This window comes from Coregonus lavaretus (genome assembly GCF_964263955.1).
Source record: "Coregonus lavaretus genome assembly, chromosome: 14".
In the NCBI taxonomy this organism is placed as follows: Eukaryota; Metazoa; Chordata; class Actinopteri; order Salmoniformes; family Salmonidae; genus Coregonus; species Coregonus lavaretus.
Genome location: NC_140001.1, coordinates 12,341,759 through 12,359,284, shown reverse-complemented (window position 1 = coordinate 12,359,284; position 17,526 = coordinate 12,341,759). Strand labels below are relative to the sequence as shown.

Sequence of the window (17,526 nt, the reverse complement as noted above, 5' to 3'; positions counted from 1 at the left end):
GGAGGACATCGTCTCGGACCGTGGCCCCCAATTCACCTCCCGAGTGTGGAAGGCTTTCCTGGAGAAGATCGGGGCCACGGCCAGCCTCACTTCCGGGTATAGGCCTCAGTCGAATGGGCAGGTGGAGCGCATGAACCAGGAGCTGGGCAGGTTTTTTTGTTGCCACTGTCAGGACCGGCAGGGTGAGTGGGCAAGGTTTCTTCCCTGGGCAGAATATGACCAGAACTCCCTCGTTCACTCCTCCACGGGGCTCACTCCCTACCAGCCGGCCCTGGCCCCTTGGACACCCAGCCAGACCAATGCGCCTGCTGTCGATGAGTGGTTCCGCAGGGCCGGACAGGTCTGGGATGCCGCCCATGTCCATCTCCAGAGGGTCATTCGTCGGCAGAAGGACCAAGCCGACTGCCACCGCAGTGAGGCCCCCGTATTCCAGCCTGGTGATCGTGTATGGCTGTCCACTAAAAATCTCACTCTCCGCCTGCCCTGCAAGAAACTGCGGTTTGTGGGGCCGTTTAAGGTCCTCCGGTGGATAAATGAGGTATCGTACCGGCTGCTCCTTCCCCCTCACCCACTTTTCATGTGTCTCTCCTCAGGCCGGTGGTTCCTGGTCCTCAATTCTAAATAAATCACAGACAGTGTCTTCAGCAAAGCACCCCCACACCATAACACCTCCTCCTCCATGCCTTACGGTGGGAAATAAACATGCAGAGATGATCCATTCACCCACACCGTGTCTCACAAAGACACGGTGGTTGGAACCAAAAATCTTCAATTTGGACTCCAGACCAAAGGACACATTTCCACCGGTCTAATGTCCATTGCTCGTGTTTCTTGGCGCAAGCAAGTATCTTCTTCTTATTGGTGTCCTTTAGTAGTGTTTTCTTTGCAGCATTTCGACCATGAAGGCCTGATTCACACAGTCTCCTCTGAACAGTTGATGTTGAGATGTGTCTGTTACTTGAACTTTGTGAAGCATTTATTTGGGCTGCAATTTCTGAGGCTGGTAACTCTAATGAACTTATCCTCCATATGTGTTATTTCATAGTTTTGATGTCTTCACTATTATTCTACAATGTAGAAAATAGTAAAAATAAAGAAAAACCCTTGAATGAGTAGGTGTTCTAAAACTTTTGACCGGTAGTGTATATCAGTGGCAATGTGGTTGCTAAAAACACTGTTTAAGAATAGCCTCGTGGTAACAATGACTTGTTATGGCAACCATTTCTGAGGACATTCAGAATCAAAGTCATAGCTTGGTTGGCTTTGGGTGGTGAGTGAGTGTGCAGAGAGTACCTGGTTCATGCCCAGTTCAGGGCAGACATGGAAAGTAGCTACATTGTTACAATGTTGCCGTGACCCGGATCACACAATTGGGCTCTGCCGCCTGCTTGGGTGGCTGTGGGAGAAGGACAATGTGCAAGGGGGCGAGTTTAGCAGTCTGTTAAACAGCTCAAGTAGCTGAAGATGAATAAATTAATTGAATAAGTCATGTTTTTTGTCATGTGTACTGTGGCACCACCATAGAGATCCTATATAATATAATAATAATATGCCATTTAGCAGACGCTTTTATCCAAAGCGACTTACAGTCATGCGTACATAATTTTTTTTGTGTATGGGTGGTCCCGGGGATCGAACCCACTACCTTGGCGTTACAAGCGCCGTGCTCTACCAGCTGAGCTACAGAGGACCACGAATGTACTATTCTTATTTTAATTATACTATGGGCACCACTTGTCTTAGAGTGACTTAGATCTAGTGTTTACAATGGCTATGACTTCATATTAGCTCAACTAAAATATCAGAATTAATAGGCTAACTTATGAGGTGGTACAGTAAGAACCCCCAATATCAGGTGCACACTTACTACAGAATCATTATGAATACTCTGGTTTTCTTTTCAACCATTGATTCAAATGTTGCATTTATAGTGCATCAAGCCACATTAGGCCATAGGCTACAGTACAACCCACTGACAATTTTACATCCGTACTTCGCATATACAAAACAATGTTCACACTGCACATTCTACAACTGTAGTTATAACACATCAATCCTGCTGGGTTTCGTAACTGTTGACAGACTGGGGAAAAGAGCTTCTACTTCTTCTTCTTCGGTGGGGTTTAACGGCGGATGGCATCCAATACAGTGGCATGGCCTTATTTCTATTACAGCATATTGAATGACTGTCACTCATATTCCATTCACCCAGTTAAATGTAACAACAATAGGTTTAGGCTACCACATGATACTCACATTTTCCCATTTACCCATCCTGAGGTTGCTACAACCTAGCCTATGAATGAAAGTTTACAACGTAGGTACACACAGGTCGAGAGACACATTTTATGTGACAGACAGTGACACATGGACAGACGGTGACATTCAATACCGCCTTGCACACTCTTGCCTGCATCTAGCTGATTGTGGGAGTAATCATTAGTCCAACAGTTGCAAACGAGAGTTTCTATTGGACAAATTCAGGTTAGTTTATCCCCATTTTCTTCTGTTTGCTTCTGTTTAAGAAATGTTTTTCAACAGCATCGCCAGAATGAATACACCCCTGGCAACCATTTCTGAGGACATTCAGAATCAAAGTGACTAGCACAGTTCAGTTTCATAGCAGCCATGTTGTATTCCTTCTCGCATTTACGTTATGTGCTCTCCTCCCTTCACCTCTTCCCTTCCCTTTGTGGACTTCAATGCACAACACATCAGCTGTATGTGACCAGGCGAAAGTATATTAGCTAAAGTAACGTCATAGTCAGCATAGCTAATAGAACTAGCTAATAGAACTAACGCGTTAGTAAACCCACTAGAATCATGCAGTAACGTTTCAGTAAGCAGTTACACCGGCGGGCCCCGGTGGCAATAAATTAGTAAAAACAAAAGCTTACCTTGACTTGGAAAAGTTCCAGTGTTGTGTTGGATAGTCATAGCCAGCTAGCTAACATAGCATCCCTCTGTTTGAGCAGGGTGTTTCAGTAAGCTAAAAAAAAATGTTAATATCTCTCTCTATTTCTCTCTTGCTTCTCCTTCAATTTGTTGAAAACTGTTTAACTATTTTCTTTCTCTCTCTTTGAGTCAACGACTCACCACATGTTATGCACTGCTGGGCTAGCTAGCTGTAGCTTATGCTTTCAGTATTAGATTCATTCTCTGATCCTTTGTTTGGGTGGACAACATGTTAGTTCATGCTGCAAGAGCTCTGATAGGTTGGAGGACGTCCTCCGGAAGTTGTCATGATTACTGTGTAAGTCTATGGAAGGGGGTGAGAACCATGAGCCTCCTTGGTTTTGTATTGAAGTCAATGTACTCAGAGGAGGACGGAAGCTAGCTGTCCTCTGGCCACACCCTGGTGCTACCCTACAGAGTGCGGTTGAGCCTACTGTAAACCTTAGCAAAATAGTGTTTAATCAATTATTTGGTGACGTGATTTATTTAGTATTGTTTTATCTAAAAATTATAACTTTTTTAATGTTTTAAAATTGTGATTTTTATGAAATTCACTGAGGAGGATGGTCCTCCCCTTCCTCCTCTGAGGAGTCTCCACTGAAATATGTTGCATTACTGCCCCCAACTGAACTATAGTGTAAATCCATTATACAAAATGGGAAAAGGGGAAAAGGGGAAAAAAGTATCGTACACCCAAGTACTTCTCTGCAGCTGCCACTACAACATCTATTTTCTGTGACTTAAGTTCCATCTCTGCGGTACATTTCATAACCATTGCTATGAACGCTAACAAGCCAACCTTACTGAAGCATACAGTTGAAGTCGGAAGTTTACATACACTTAGGTTGGAGTCATTAAAACTTGTTTTTCATCCACTCCACAAATTTATTGTTAATAAACTATAGTTTTGGCAAGTCGGTTAGGACATCTACTTTGTGCATGACACAAGTAATTTTTCCAACAATTGTTTACAGACAGATTATTTTACTTATAATTCACTGTATCACAATTCCAGTGGGTCAGAAGTTTATATACACTAAGTTGACTGTGCCTTTAAACTGCTTGGAAAGTTCCAGAAAATGATGTCATGGCTTTAGAAGCTTCTGATAGGCTAATTGACATCATTTGAGTCAATTTGAGGTGTACCTGTGGATGTATTTCAAGGCCTACCTTCAAACTCAGTGCCTCTTTGCTTGGTTCATCCTTGGGAGCAATTTCCAAACGCCTGAAGGTACCACGTTCATCTGTACAAACAATAGCACACAAGTATAAACACCATGGGATCACACAGCCGTCATACCGCTCAGGAAGGAGACACGTTCTGTCTCCTACAGATGAACGTACTTTGGTGCGAAAAGTGCAAATCAATCCCAGAACAACAGCAAAGGACCTTGTGAAGATGCTGGAGGAAACAGGTACAAAAGTATCTATATCCACAGTAAAACGAGTCCTATATCGACATAACCTGAAAGGCCGCTCAGCAAGGAAGAAGCCACTGCTCCAAAACCGCCATAAAAAAGCCAGACTACGGTTTGCAACTGCACATGGGGACAAAGATCGTACTTTTTAGTCTGATGAAACAAAAATAGTGGCCATAATGGTAGTGGTTGCTTGCAAGCCGAAGAACACCATCCCAACTGTGAAACATGGGGGTGGCAGCATCATGCTGTTGGGGGTGCTTTGCTGCAGGAGGGACTGGTGCACTTCACAAAATAGATGGCATCATGAAGAAGGAAAATTATGTGGATATATTGAAGCAACATCTCAAGACATCAGTAAGGAAGTTAAAGCTTGGTCGCAAATGGGTCTTCCAAATGGACAATGACCCCAAGCATACTTCCAAAGTTGTGGCAAAATGGCTTAAGGACAACAAAGTCAAGGTATTGGGTTGGCCATCACAAAGCCCTGACCTCAATCCTAAAGAACATTTGTGGGCAGAACTGAAAAAGTGTGTGCGAGCAAGGAGGCCTACAAACCTGACTCAGTTACACCATCTCTGTCAGGAGGAATGAGCCAAAATTCACCCAAATTATTGTGGGAGGCTTGTGGAAGGCTACCCGAATCGTTTGACACAAGTTAAACAATTTAAAGGCAATGCTACCAAATACTAATTGAGTGTATGTAAACTTCTGACCCACTGGGAATGTGATGAAAGAAATAAAAGCTTAAATAAATCATTCTCTCTACTATTATTCTGACATTTCACATTCTTAAAATAAAGTGGTGATCCTAACTGACCTAATACAGGGAATTTTTACTAGGATTAAATGTCAGGAATTGTGAAAAACTGAGTTTAAATGTATTTGGCTAAGTTGTATGTAAACTTCCGACTTCAACTGTATATCACCTGTTGGCCTATCCCTCTGTGCTGGCATAGATCTACTACTCACAGGGATCCTTTCAGAATCCCTCACCTTCGATCCATCCTCCCCTACTTTCTTCACTACCTCAGCATATGACACCATCTGCACTACTCTGACCCTCGTCACCTCATCCTTCCTCTCTTGCACCAGAGACCTCCGATCCCCAGCAACATGGGCACCCCAACAGTTGACACACACAACTTTTCCCCCCGGAACTACACATTCCTCTGTCCCATGTCCTCCTGCACACTCCCCACATCTTGTAATCTCCCTCCTACACACTGCTGTGACATGACCATAAACGTGGCACCTGTAACACCGCAGTGGGTTTAGCACAAAAACTCTAACAGTGTAACTTAAATATCCTAACATGACTTTGTCGGGTAGACTGATTCAATGCTCAAAAGAATAGACTGTGTGACCTCTGTTTCACCACGCTCCCTACAGGCGTCACAAACACCAGGAATCTTCAACTTCAATTGCTCCACCTCCACACTTAATGCTACCCCAGAAATCACTCCCCTCAATGGTGCACTGTTCCTAAGAGCAAGATACAGATCTTGCCCCAAGTTGCGATGCACAGAGTGCCCACTCCCTCTGGGCAGAGGAAATACAAACTAACATCACAAGTCAACTTCGTGTTACCCTCACCGACTCAACAGCACCCAACATCTTTTCCACCCAACCTGATACCACGTATGGATAAGACAAAAGGATCCACTTTCTCCAAAAATATCATTCCCACTGGACCAAACTCATCTTTATCATAACCATGTCTATTGATGCAAGGCTCAGGCTCCAAGCTCCTCACCACACCTTCCACCCCACTTAAATGTCCATTATTAAATTCCATTTCACCTCCAGAACTCGGTCTGGCACACGGCTCACTCTGTTTGTACTTAACCTCATTCTTCTTCGACACACCATCTCTCCCTCTATCGCCATCCCCACCAGATTCAAATTCAACCTCTGCTTTTCCTCCTTCCCGCCCTGAAATCCACCTTTCCGTATCCCTGTCCCAAAACAAATCTTCTCCCGCCTTTGCTAGCATCCCAGTTTCCCATCTTAACTCCATGATAAAAGATACATTCCCCAAAGCAAAACTAAATAGCATGTTTGAAGGAGAGCAAAACGGAACCGATTAAATAATGAAACAGCACAGACAAAACAGAGTAAGGTAGATAACTCTTCCTTCCAGTTCTCTGCTGCCAATGACTGGAACAAATTGCAAAAATCTCTGAAGCTGGAGACACTTATCTCCCTCACTAACTTTAAGCATCAGTTGTCAGAGCACCTTACCGATCACTGCACCTGTACACAGCCCATCTGAAATTAGCCCGCCCAACTACCTCATCCCTATATTGTTATTTATTTTGCTCATTTGTACCCCAGTATCTCTATTTGCACATAATCTCTTGCACATCTATCATTCCAGTGTTAATACTAATTGTAATTATTTTGCACTATAGCCTATTTATTGCCTTACCTCCATAACTTGCTACATTTGCACACACTGTATATACATGTATTTCTGTTGTATTTTTGACTTTGTTTTGTTTTACCCCATATGTAACTCTGTGTTGTTGTTTTTATCGCACTGCTTTGCTTTATCTTGGCCAGGTCGCAGTTGTAAATGAGAACTTGTTCTCAACTGGTTTACCTGGTTAAATAAAGGTGAAATAAAAATAAATAAATAAAATAAATATATATATATATATATTATTTATTTTATCATTGTTAATAATATTTAAGCCCTGGAAAGCTGTGGTGTCATTTAAAAACAAGGAACCGATTTAATAAATGCACTTAATTTGCTGATGCTGCAGCAGTGGGGAGAGGACCGAGGCGTGCAAGTGAAGGCTGCACACACACACAAACAGGGAAGTCGCTAGGTCAACCAAAAGTCACTGGGGCAGCCTTGAAATTAAAAATTGTCGCTATACTCTTTTACCAATAAAATTCGCTGGAGTAGTCTAAAAAATCGCTAAATCTAGCGACAAAGTTGCTAAATTGGCAACACTGAGCCCATCTCGAAAATAAAAGTCACGTGTAACTTCAAGTCTTCCGTTTTAGGGGTCCTTAGTTACATTTATTGTGTTGTATATAATGCCTTAATAAAATCAAGAAATTACAATAGAAAGTATGCCAAATATATATCACTGTTCTTGAATACGGTTTTCAAGGATTAAATACAAAGCGCAAGTCTTTTGTTTCAAGGAAAGTAACGCCCACATAGGTAATACTGTAAACTGGCATATCCATTGACGCCTATTAGCATGATCTACTCCAGTTGAAAACTGTTTCCACTAGTTACCCCAGCCACAAAGTCAAAATTGGCTATATCGTAAAAATTCATGAAAACAACAATTTGCTTTTTGGTCTTAATTGAAGGTTAGTGTTAGGCATAAAGTTAGCAGTGTGGTTAGGGTTAAGATCACATCTTAAGAAGATAAACTGTCGAAATAGTCGGGGTTTATGACTTTGTACTGTGTTAATTAATGACGACCGTTGAAAACACTCGAACCGAGATTAAATGAATGGATCATTTAAATATAATTGCAGCAAACGGGCAGCAGTTTGATTTACAAATTCATTACTCTTAAATATTACTAACTTCAGAAAAGGCTTATGTGCTCCGCGACGCTCGATTTTCGACTCGGGGAGCTTTATGTGACAGTTGTCGGCGTTGAGTCCTTTTCAGCACCACTGCATCAACATGGTGAGTATCCTATGGCTACAGTAGCTAGCCGTTAGCTTGATATCAGAGCTAATACAGCTGCACTGCAGCAATGGTTCGCATCTTGATATAGCTAGAACATGCTAATATATACTGTAGTGTTTCACAACAAGTTGTAATATTAGCTAAATTTGCAGTTCCAAGTCATGCATTCGGTTCCTGTGCTAACTAAGTTAGCAAACGTTAGCTTGGTATCCCCCTTGCTAGTTAGTAGCTAACGTTAACTAGCTAGTTACTGTAGCTAGCTACTGGCAGGTAGTAAATCTCAGACACCTGTGCAGTGAATGCAAATTAGCTAATATTACTAACCAATGTTTTTATCAATCTTATTCTGACAACTGCATAGATTGCTAATTTGGCGCTCGTGATGCCCAGCAAATTTAACCGTGCTAGTTTGCTACCTTCACTTTGTTTATCGCTCATGAGAACGTTCCAGTAGGGAAAGGTGTTTCTCACATCTAGAACACTCGTTTCGACCTCAATGACCTCCGTGAGGTGGTATGTTTTCGGGTTATTTTCTACCTATTCGGAGCGACGTGTGTATACTGTGATACTGCTTTTTGATGAGCCATACACAAAGTCTCCTTCACTCATGCTGCTAAACATGCCCTCGTAAAACTGACTATCCTACCGATCCTTGACTTAGGCGATGTCATTTACAAAATAGCTTCCAACACTCTACTCAGCAAATTGGATGTAGTCTATCACAGTGCCATCCGTTTTGTCACCAAAGCACCATATACTACCCACCATTGTGACCTGTACGCTCTCGTTGGCTGGCCCTCACTACTAATTCACATTTACATTTTAGTCATTTAGCAGACGCTCTTATCCAGAGCGACTTACAGTTAGTGAGTGCATACATTATTATTTTATTTTTTTCATACTGCCCCCCCGTGGGAATCAAACCCACAACTCTGGCGTTGCAAACGCCATGCTCTACCAACTGAGCTACATCCCTGCCGGCCATTCCCTCCCCTACCCTGGACGACGCTGGGCCAATTGTGCGCCGCCCCATGGCCAAGCCCACTGGCTCCAGGTCATCTATAAATCATTTCTAGGCAAATCCCCGCCTTATTTTAGCTCATTGGTCACCATAGCAACACCCACCCGTAGTATGCGTTTCAGCAGGTATATCTCACTGGTCATCCCCAAAGCCAACACCTCCTTTGGCCTTCCAGTTCTCTGCTGCAAATGACTGGAAAGAACTGCAAAAATCTCTGAAGCTGGAGACACTTATCTCCCTCACTAACTTTAATTATCAGTTGTCAGAGCAGCTTACCGATCACTGTACCTGTACACAGCCCATCTGAAATTAGGCCACCCAACTACCTCATCCCCATATTGTTATTTACATTGTTATTTATTTTGCTAATTTGCACCCCATTATCTCTATTTGCACATCATCGTCTGCACATCTATCACTCCAGTGTTAATACTAAATTGTAATTATTTTGCACTATGGCCTATTTATTGCCTCACCTCCATAACTTACTACATTTGCACACACTGTATATAGATTTTCAATTGTGTTATTGACTGTACGTTTTGTTTATTCCATATGTAGCTCTGTGTTGTTTTTATCGCACTGCTTGGCTTTATCTTGGCCAGGTCGCAGTTGTAAATGAGAACTTGTTCTCAACTTGCTTACCTGGTTAAATAAAGGTTAAATAAAATAAATAATAAAATGTGTAATGGAAGCACAGGTGTGAGCTATAGGACACCAGGTCAGTGTCACTAAGGATGCACTCACTCACTAAAGTTGGTGGTTGATATGCCAGTTATAAAAGGTTTATAACACAGAGATCGTCATGGAGATACCATTTCTAATGCAATTCGTGTCTTTTTTTTACATTTTAGTAATTTAGCAGACGCTCTTATCCAGAGCGATATACAGTTAGTGAGTGCATACATTTTCATACTGGTCCCCCGTGGGAAACGAACCCACAACCCTGGCTAAATTGTCATCTGTGATGGTCAGTGGGACAGACTCAGAAAGTCACTGATTTGCCTTATGTGAGCTTGCTGCTCTCATGCACTCGGCCCTCGTTTCAGGGGTAAGTTCACTGTAGTAAGCTGTTTTAAAGGGATGCACTATGGCTGCACAATAGTAAATAATATGGATAATAGTCTAATAATAATCAATCTATGCACATGTAGCACACCATGATTGTGTTGTTCAAAAGTGACATAGTGCCTTCGGAAAATATTCAGACTCCTTCCCTTTTTCCACATTTTGTTACGTTACAGTATTATTCTAAAATGGATTAAATAAGAACATCTCCTCATCAATCTACACACAGTACCCCATAATGACAAAGCGAAAACAAGTTTTACATAAGTATTCAGACCCTTTGCTATGAGACTCGAAATTGAGCTCAGGTGCATCCTGTTTACATTGATCATCCTTGAGATGTTTCTACAACTTGATTGGAGTCCACCTGTGGTCAATTCAATTGATTAGACATGATTTGGAAAGGCACACACCTGTCTATATAAGGTCCCACAGTTGACAGTGCATGTCAGAGCAAAAACCAAGCCATGAGGTCGAAGGAATTGTCCGTAGTGGTCCGAGACAGGATTGTGTCGAGGCACAGATCTGGGGAAGGGTGCCAAAACATTTCTGCAGCATTGAAGGTCCCCAAGAACACTGTGGCTTCCATCATTCTTAAATGGAAGAAGTTTAGAACCACCAAGACTCTTCCTAGAGCTGGCCGTGCGGCCAAACTGAGCAATTAGGGAAGAAGGGCCTTGGTCAAGGAGGTGACCAAGAACCCGATGGTCACTCTGACATAGCTCTAGAGTTCCTCTGTGGAGATGGGAGAACCTTCCAGAAGGACAGCCATCTCTGCAGCACTCCACCAATCAGGCTTTTATGGTAGAGTGACCAGATGGAAGCCACTCCTCAGTAAAAGGCACATGACAGCCCACTTGGAGTTTGCCAAAAGGCACCTAAAGGACTCTCAGACCATGAGAAACAAGTTTCTCTGGTCTGATGAAACCAAAATTGAACTCTTTAGCCTGAATGCAAAGCGTCACGTCTGGAGGAAACCTGGCACAATCCCTACGGTGAAGCGTGGTGGCATGCTGTGGGGATGTTTTTCAGCGGCAGGGACTGGGAGACTAGTCAGGATCAAGGGAAAGATGAACGGAGCAAAGTACAGAGAGATCCTTGATGAAAGCCAGCTCCAGAGCGCTCAGGACCTCAGACTGGGGCGAAGATTCACCTTCCAACAGGACAACGACCCTAAGCACACAGCCAAGGCAACTCAGGAGTTGCTTCGGGACAAGTCTCTGAATGTCCTTGAGTGGCCCAGCCAGAGCACAGACTTGAACCCGATCGAACATCTCTGGAGGGACCTGAAAATAGCTGTGCAGTGACACTCCCCATCCAACCTGACAGAGTTTGAGAGGATCTGCAGAGATGAATGGGAGAAACTCCCCAAATATAGGTGTGCCAAGCTTGTAGTGTCATACCCAAGAAGACTCGAGGCTGTAATCGCTGCCAAAGGTGCTTCAACGACGTACTGAGTAAAGGGTCTGAATATTTATGTAAATTAGTTTTTTCCCGTTTTATATTTGTTATAAATTAGCAAAAGTTTCTAAAAATCTGTTTTTGCTTCATCATTATGGGGTATCGTGAAAAAAGCAACAATTTAATCAATTTTAGAATAAGTCTGTAAAGTAACAAAATGTGGAAAAAGTCGAGGGGTCTGAATACTTTCCGAATGCACTGTAGGCCTACACATCATTCTTTGACTGCTTTTGATGATGTTGTATGTTGTCTCTGTGAATCCATATTGCTAGTAGTGAGAAACATTTTCTGCGAGGAGAACCTTGAATCTTCCCACCAACTGCCAGCTTAACCAGAGAGCAGGGGGCACCCAGGGCTTCCCTCTCTGGGCTCTTGTTGGTTTCAGGGGTAAGATGGGAGGCCTTCAGTTAGGGGATTGAACTCTGAGGTGTTGGTCTTATTTCTCAAAATATCAGATGAAGAATAGGCCTAAATTGACACATAAATGGGTCCCTGTCCCCCCTGTGGAGGTATTGACTTTGGCTTTGAGTTCACTCTGCACTATGTGGTGCCTACCTGGGATCTCTCAACCACACACACACACACACACATCTCCCCTCTCTATTCCCTCCATCTTCTCTTCTTCTGCATTCTCTACCCACCTCTCCCTCCACTCTCTCAAATCCAGTGGTAGTCACTCTGTTTACCAAATGCCTCCATTCCTCAGTGGTCAGGTCTGAATCAGGAGACCAGTGAACTAGATAACTTATTCTCTCTAACATGCGTTGTTGTTGATACTCACTGAGCCTCAAAAAGGTGCTACATCAGCAGATTCTGCAGTAGAGTACTCTTGGAGGGGAAAGTGAGTTAAAATTAGCCAATACAAATGCACAGTAAACACAGTAAAACAGTCACCCTTTCACTCACATTTCTTCTCCCGCACTTTTATGACCTAATTTCCTCTATTGGGGTAGCAGTCTCCCCAGCTGATGGAAAAGGGTTCTCCAAGGCTTTTTGATGTAATCAGAGCCAGACAGCTAGGTGAACGGAGAGAGAGGATGGGTCTTGGTGGCTTTTGGTGTCTGGCTCTGCGTTTGGAGGTGATAATTGTAATCATATGGGAGAGTTATTGCTATGTAATATGCCCAACAAAAAACTCTGAAGTGTGCTATTCGAAGGCCTATTTTCACAAACACACGTGCTGATATGACTAAGCCCACTTATTAGGGTAAATGTTGGACTACCCTACAGTGAGGGGATAAAGGAACAGCACGATACGAATGATTCTAACCAGCCTGTTTAAGGGAATATTGAGCTGTACGTTTTGAAATTGACCCCCCTGTGCTAAAGCTGGCTATCACTGTCAGCTTTCTACTGTTGACTGCTGCTTGTTCTCAGCTGAGCATCATAGGTGCTGAGAGTCGGACAATCATTTTTGTAATGCACTGAGGGCATTTTGTGCAAGTGCCTCAAATGTGCCAATAAAATGGTCTCACGTCTTTGTTACTGCAGTTGTATATCATAATTTACCTTTTTAATTAACATAAACACGTTTAGCATCTCCTGGCTTCCATGCGTAGCCTACAATCCACTGATGGAGACCGTTGGAACATCTACATTTTAAAAAGTCTAAGAAATCCATTTAATATAGCCTACACCATCACAATAAATCCATAATTTATTTTAGGTAGGTCTAAAGAAACATGATATGAAGAATAGGTAGCCTATTTCAGAAAAACAGAATAGCATACTCTGAGTTGTCCTTATGTTAGGCCCTGATCTGGCTGTGCCATATGGCTGTGGGCTACACTAGTTCATTTAGCAGACAAGATTTGTTTAGAATTCCGTGGCATCATTTTATAGTATAAAGAATACAATTGAACATAGCTGAATAAATAGAAAGGACATTTTCTCCAAAAGATTTCAGACGGAGTGCGCACATGCAGCTATTCTGTGTTGAGCAGTTAACATAGAAAAATGTCCTCATAGATGCTTAATTGAGTTATTTATGCCACTTTAGTTGTGATACAAATGTTAGGCTATATGTTTAGATTTTTTATACATTCTAAGGCTGCATGATGCGACTCTAATGATGATTTGAAAATAGTTGCATGAAAGGCATGCGCTCTGTTTCTTGTGCAGGCTGCACACACTTCATCAGTCTCTCATTCACAATTTGACAAGCACTTGATAATATTCTCATCCATCAGACTATTCTTAATTTAATCTGGGTTTTACATATTACATTTTTTAAACATTATTTTTTATTTAGAATGAACCACAAAAAAAATTACTCATCCGTAGCCTGCACTTGAATTGCAAATTGAGGTTAGGTGCCGAATTTATATAGCCTAATTAGCCTACTCCTGTCTATACAGAAATAAATACAATAATTCAAAATAGGCTACTAAAGCATGATTTGGCCACAGAAGATCATTACCTTCTTTAAAAAAAATAAGTTGTGGATTGTTTTAAATCGTATTGCCTACAGTCGGAAGGAAAGCAGCGCGCGCAATATGGGCAGATTATTGTTGCGTTGCGACTGTCTGCGAAAAGTACAGAGGCCAAGCCAGGCATATCGCAATATTTGAAAATACAATCGCAGAAAAACATAGTTTGGAAAGCAAATGGTTATTGCTGTAAAGAGAAGATAATGACTGTCTTTTTTAGTTAAAAAAATTCTCAACTTAATTGAGCGAATAACAGTATAGCCTATCTTATTGCCACCAGCTGAGAGCATCGGCAATATCCCAGGTGAGTGCGCACTGCGCATATTCACTATTTATCATTGTTGGGTCAATGCTATTTAAAAGTATGTTTTTTTACAATTCCTCCTCCAGTTTAGGTGGACGTCATATTATATTTGTGTCTCCCCTTCTCGTAGGCCTATTATATGGACAACACCGTTTTTATTGATCTGTTTGTCAGTGTCAGCAGAGTAGGCTACCCTGTAATTTGTTGTTTATAAAAAAGATTCTGCTGTCTCCAGTCATATAAAGTGTAGTAGAATTGCTTGAAATGTGTTCATAAAAGGCCACATTTTTCCCATGCAAAGAAAGAAGAAACGTATCTGATATAGCCTAGGCCTACTCTACACGCGCTCAGCCATGCATTGAATGGTATTTTTTTGCGAACAGTGAGTTGGTTATATTATTAGCCTAAATTATGACTATCCAATCTACCCATCACATTACAAATAGTTGGCTATCTTACGTAAGTCTGCAAATGTGATGATACATGGAATGCTTTATTGTAAAGGTGAATTTTTATGGTGAAAATTTGCTTCACCAAATTTGAAAGTCATGGGCCGCCTATGTATGCCAGGTAGTAAAGCAAATTAATGTGCTACATTTTTAAGAGTTGAGTAAATATAGCAGCATGAGAAAGCTGGGATTCTCTTTTAAATAGTGGGCAGTCAAAACAATTTTTTCACATGCGATTGCGCAATTACTGGGCTTATAAGAACACCTTTCACTAGGCTCTCTCTGTAGGCTATGTGCTCTCTAACCATGTTCCAGGGGTCCTAGGCCTATAAGCTATGTTTTGAGTTATTTGGCCACTTTAGTTGTGATACATACCTTATCAAAACGTATCGGCCTATGGGCTAGGCTACATGATGTGTGCGACTATGATTTGAAAAAGTCGCAAAGAAAAGCCATGTGCTCTTTCTTGCCTTACTACACATGCTGGGTGTCATTCAAAAGTGATAATACATAATTGACAAGTGATAATTGTGTCACCCTTGTCTTTACATATACTAAATAATACAGTTGAAGTCGGAAGTTTACATACACTTAAGTTGGAGTCATTAAAACTTGTTTTTCAACCAATCCACACATTTCTTGTTAACAAACTATAGTTTTGGCAAGTCGGTTAAGACATATACTTTGTGCATGAAACAATTAATTTTTCCAACAATTGTTTACAGAGAGATTATTTCACTTATAATTCACTGTATCACAATTCCAGTGGGTCAGAAGTTTGCATACACTAAGTTGACTGTGCCTTTAAACTGCTTGGAAAGTTCCAGAAAATGATGTCATGGCTTTAGAAGCTTCTGATAGGTTAATTGACATCATTTGAGTCAATTGGAGGTGTACCTGTGTATGTATTTCAAGGCCTACCTTCAAACTAGGTGCCTCTTTGCTTGACATGAGAAAATCAAAAGAAATCAGCCAAGACCTCAGAGAAAAAATTGTAGACCTCCACAAGTCTGGTTCATCCTTGGGAGCAATTTCCAAACGCCTGAAACGCCACGTTAATCTGTACAAACAATAGTACGCAAGTATAAACACCATGGGACCACACAGCCATCATACCACTCAGGACGGAGACGCATTCTGTCTCCTAGAGATGAACGTACTTTGGTGTGAAAAGTGCAAATCAATCCCAGAACAACAGCAAAGGACCTTGTGAAGATGCTGGAGGAAACAGGTACAAAAGTATCTATATCCACAGTAAATTGAGTCCTATATCGACATAACATGAAAGGCCGCTCAGCAAGGAAGAAGCCACTGCTCCAAAACCACCATAAAAAAGCCAGACTACGGTTTGCAACTGCACAGATCGTACTTTTTGGAGAAATGTCCTCTGGTCTGATGAAACAAAAATATAACTGTTTGGCCATAATGACCATTATTATGTTTGGAGGAAAAAGGTGTTGATTGCAAGCCGAAGAACACCATCCCAACCGTGAAGCACGGGGGTGGCAGCATCATGCTGCAGGAGGGACTGGTGCACTTCACAAAATAGATGGCATCATGAGGAAGGAAAATTATGTGGATATATTGAAGCAACATCAAGACATCAGTCAGGAAGTTAAAGCTTGGTCGCAAAATGGGTCTTCCAAATGGACAATGACCCCAAGCATACTTCCAAAGTTGTGGCAAAATGGCTTAAGGACAACAAAGTCAAGGTATTGGAGTGGCCATCACAAAGCCCTGACCTCAATCCTATAGAACATTTGTGGGCAGAACTGAAAAAGCGTGTGCGAGCAAGGAGGCCTACAAACCTGACTTAGTTACACCAGCTCTGTCAGGAGGAATGGGCCAAAATTAACCCAACTTATTGTGGGAAGCTTGTGGAAGGCTACCCGAAACGTTTGACCCAAGTTAAACAATTTAAAGGCAATGCTACCAAATACTAATTGAGTGTATGTAAACTTCTGACCCACTGGCAATATGATGAAAGAAATAAAAGCTGAAATAAATAATTCTCTCTACTATTATTCTGTCATTTCACATTCTTAAAATGAAGTGGTGATCCTAACTGACCTAAGACAGGGCATTTTTACTAGGATTAAATGTCAGGAATTATGAAAAACTGAGTTTAAATGTATTTGGCTAATGTGTATGTAAACTTCCGACTTCAACTGTATGTGTGTGTAATTAGTTTTGATTTAGAATGGACCATTATCATGCACCTGTCGGAACATGTAATCTATGCACTTAAATAGCGAATGGAGGACGCTTTTCTCACGGTTCATTTTCATACCAGCCAGTAGGCTATACTCCTGTTGCAAAGCAATGTGGTTAATATTAGGAAAGTTGAGGAATAAAAATAGCAGGCTTATCTTAATAGAAAGCTGATAGGATCCCCTTTTTAATAGAGGCCATCAAAATCAAATCAAATTGTGTTTGTCACATGCGCCGAAATCAACAGGTGTAGACCTTACAGTGAAATGCTTACTTACAATCCCTTAACCAACAATGCTGTTTTAAGAAAAATAAGTGTTAAGTAAAAAATAGATAAGTAAAAAAATATATATATTAAAGAGCAGCAGTAAAATAACAGTAGCGAGACTATATACAGGGGGTACCAGTACAGTCAATGTGCGGGGGCACAGGTTAGTCGAGGTAATTGAGGAAATATGTACAATACCATTCAAAAGTTTGGGTCACTTAGAAATGTCCTTGTTTTCCATGAAAACATATATGAAATTAGTTTGAATGGGAAAT

The 17,526-nt window shown here is 41.6% G+C and overlaps 1 protein-coding gene across 1 annotated transcript in view; it reads left to right on the top strand.

The window, feature by feature from the left end:
- Positions 1-7,650: 7,650 nt before the first annotated feature.
- LOC311141194 (transmembrane protein 161B-like) overlaps positions 7,651-17,526 on the top strand; it is a 44,981-nt gene continuing 35,105 nt past the window's right edge. The window contains exon 1 of the mRNA XM_084176454.1: positions 7,651-8,037. Coding sequence (XP_084032580.1) covers positions 8,035-8,037 — 3 coding nt within the window. The 5' untranslated portion in view covers positions 7,651-8,034. The remainder of the gene's footprint in view (positions 8,038-17,526) is intronic.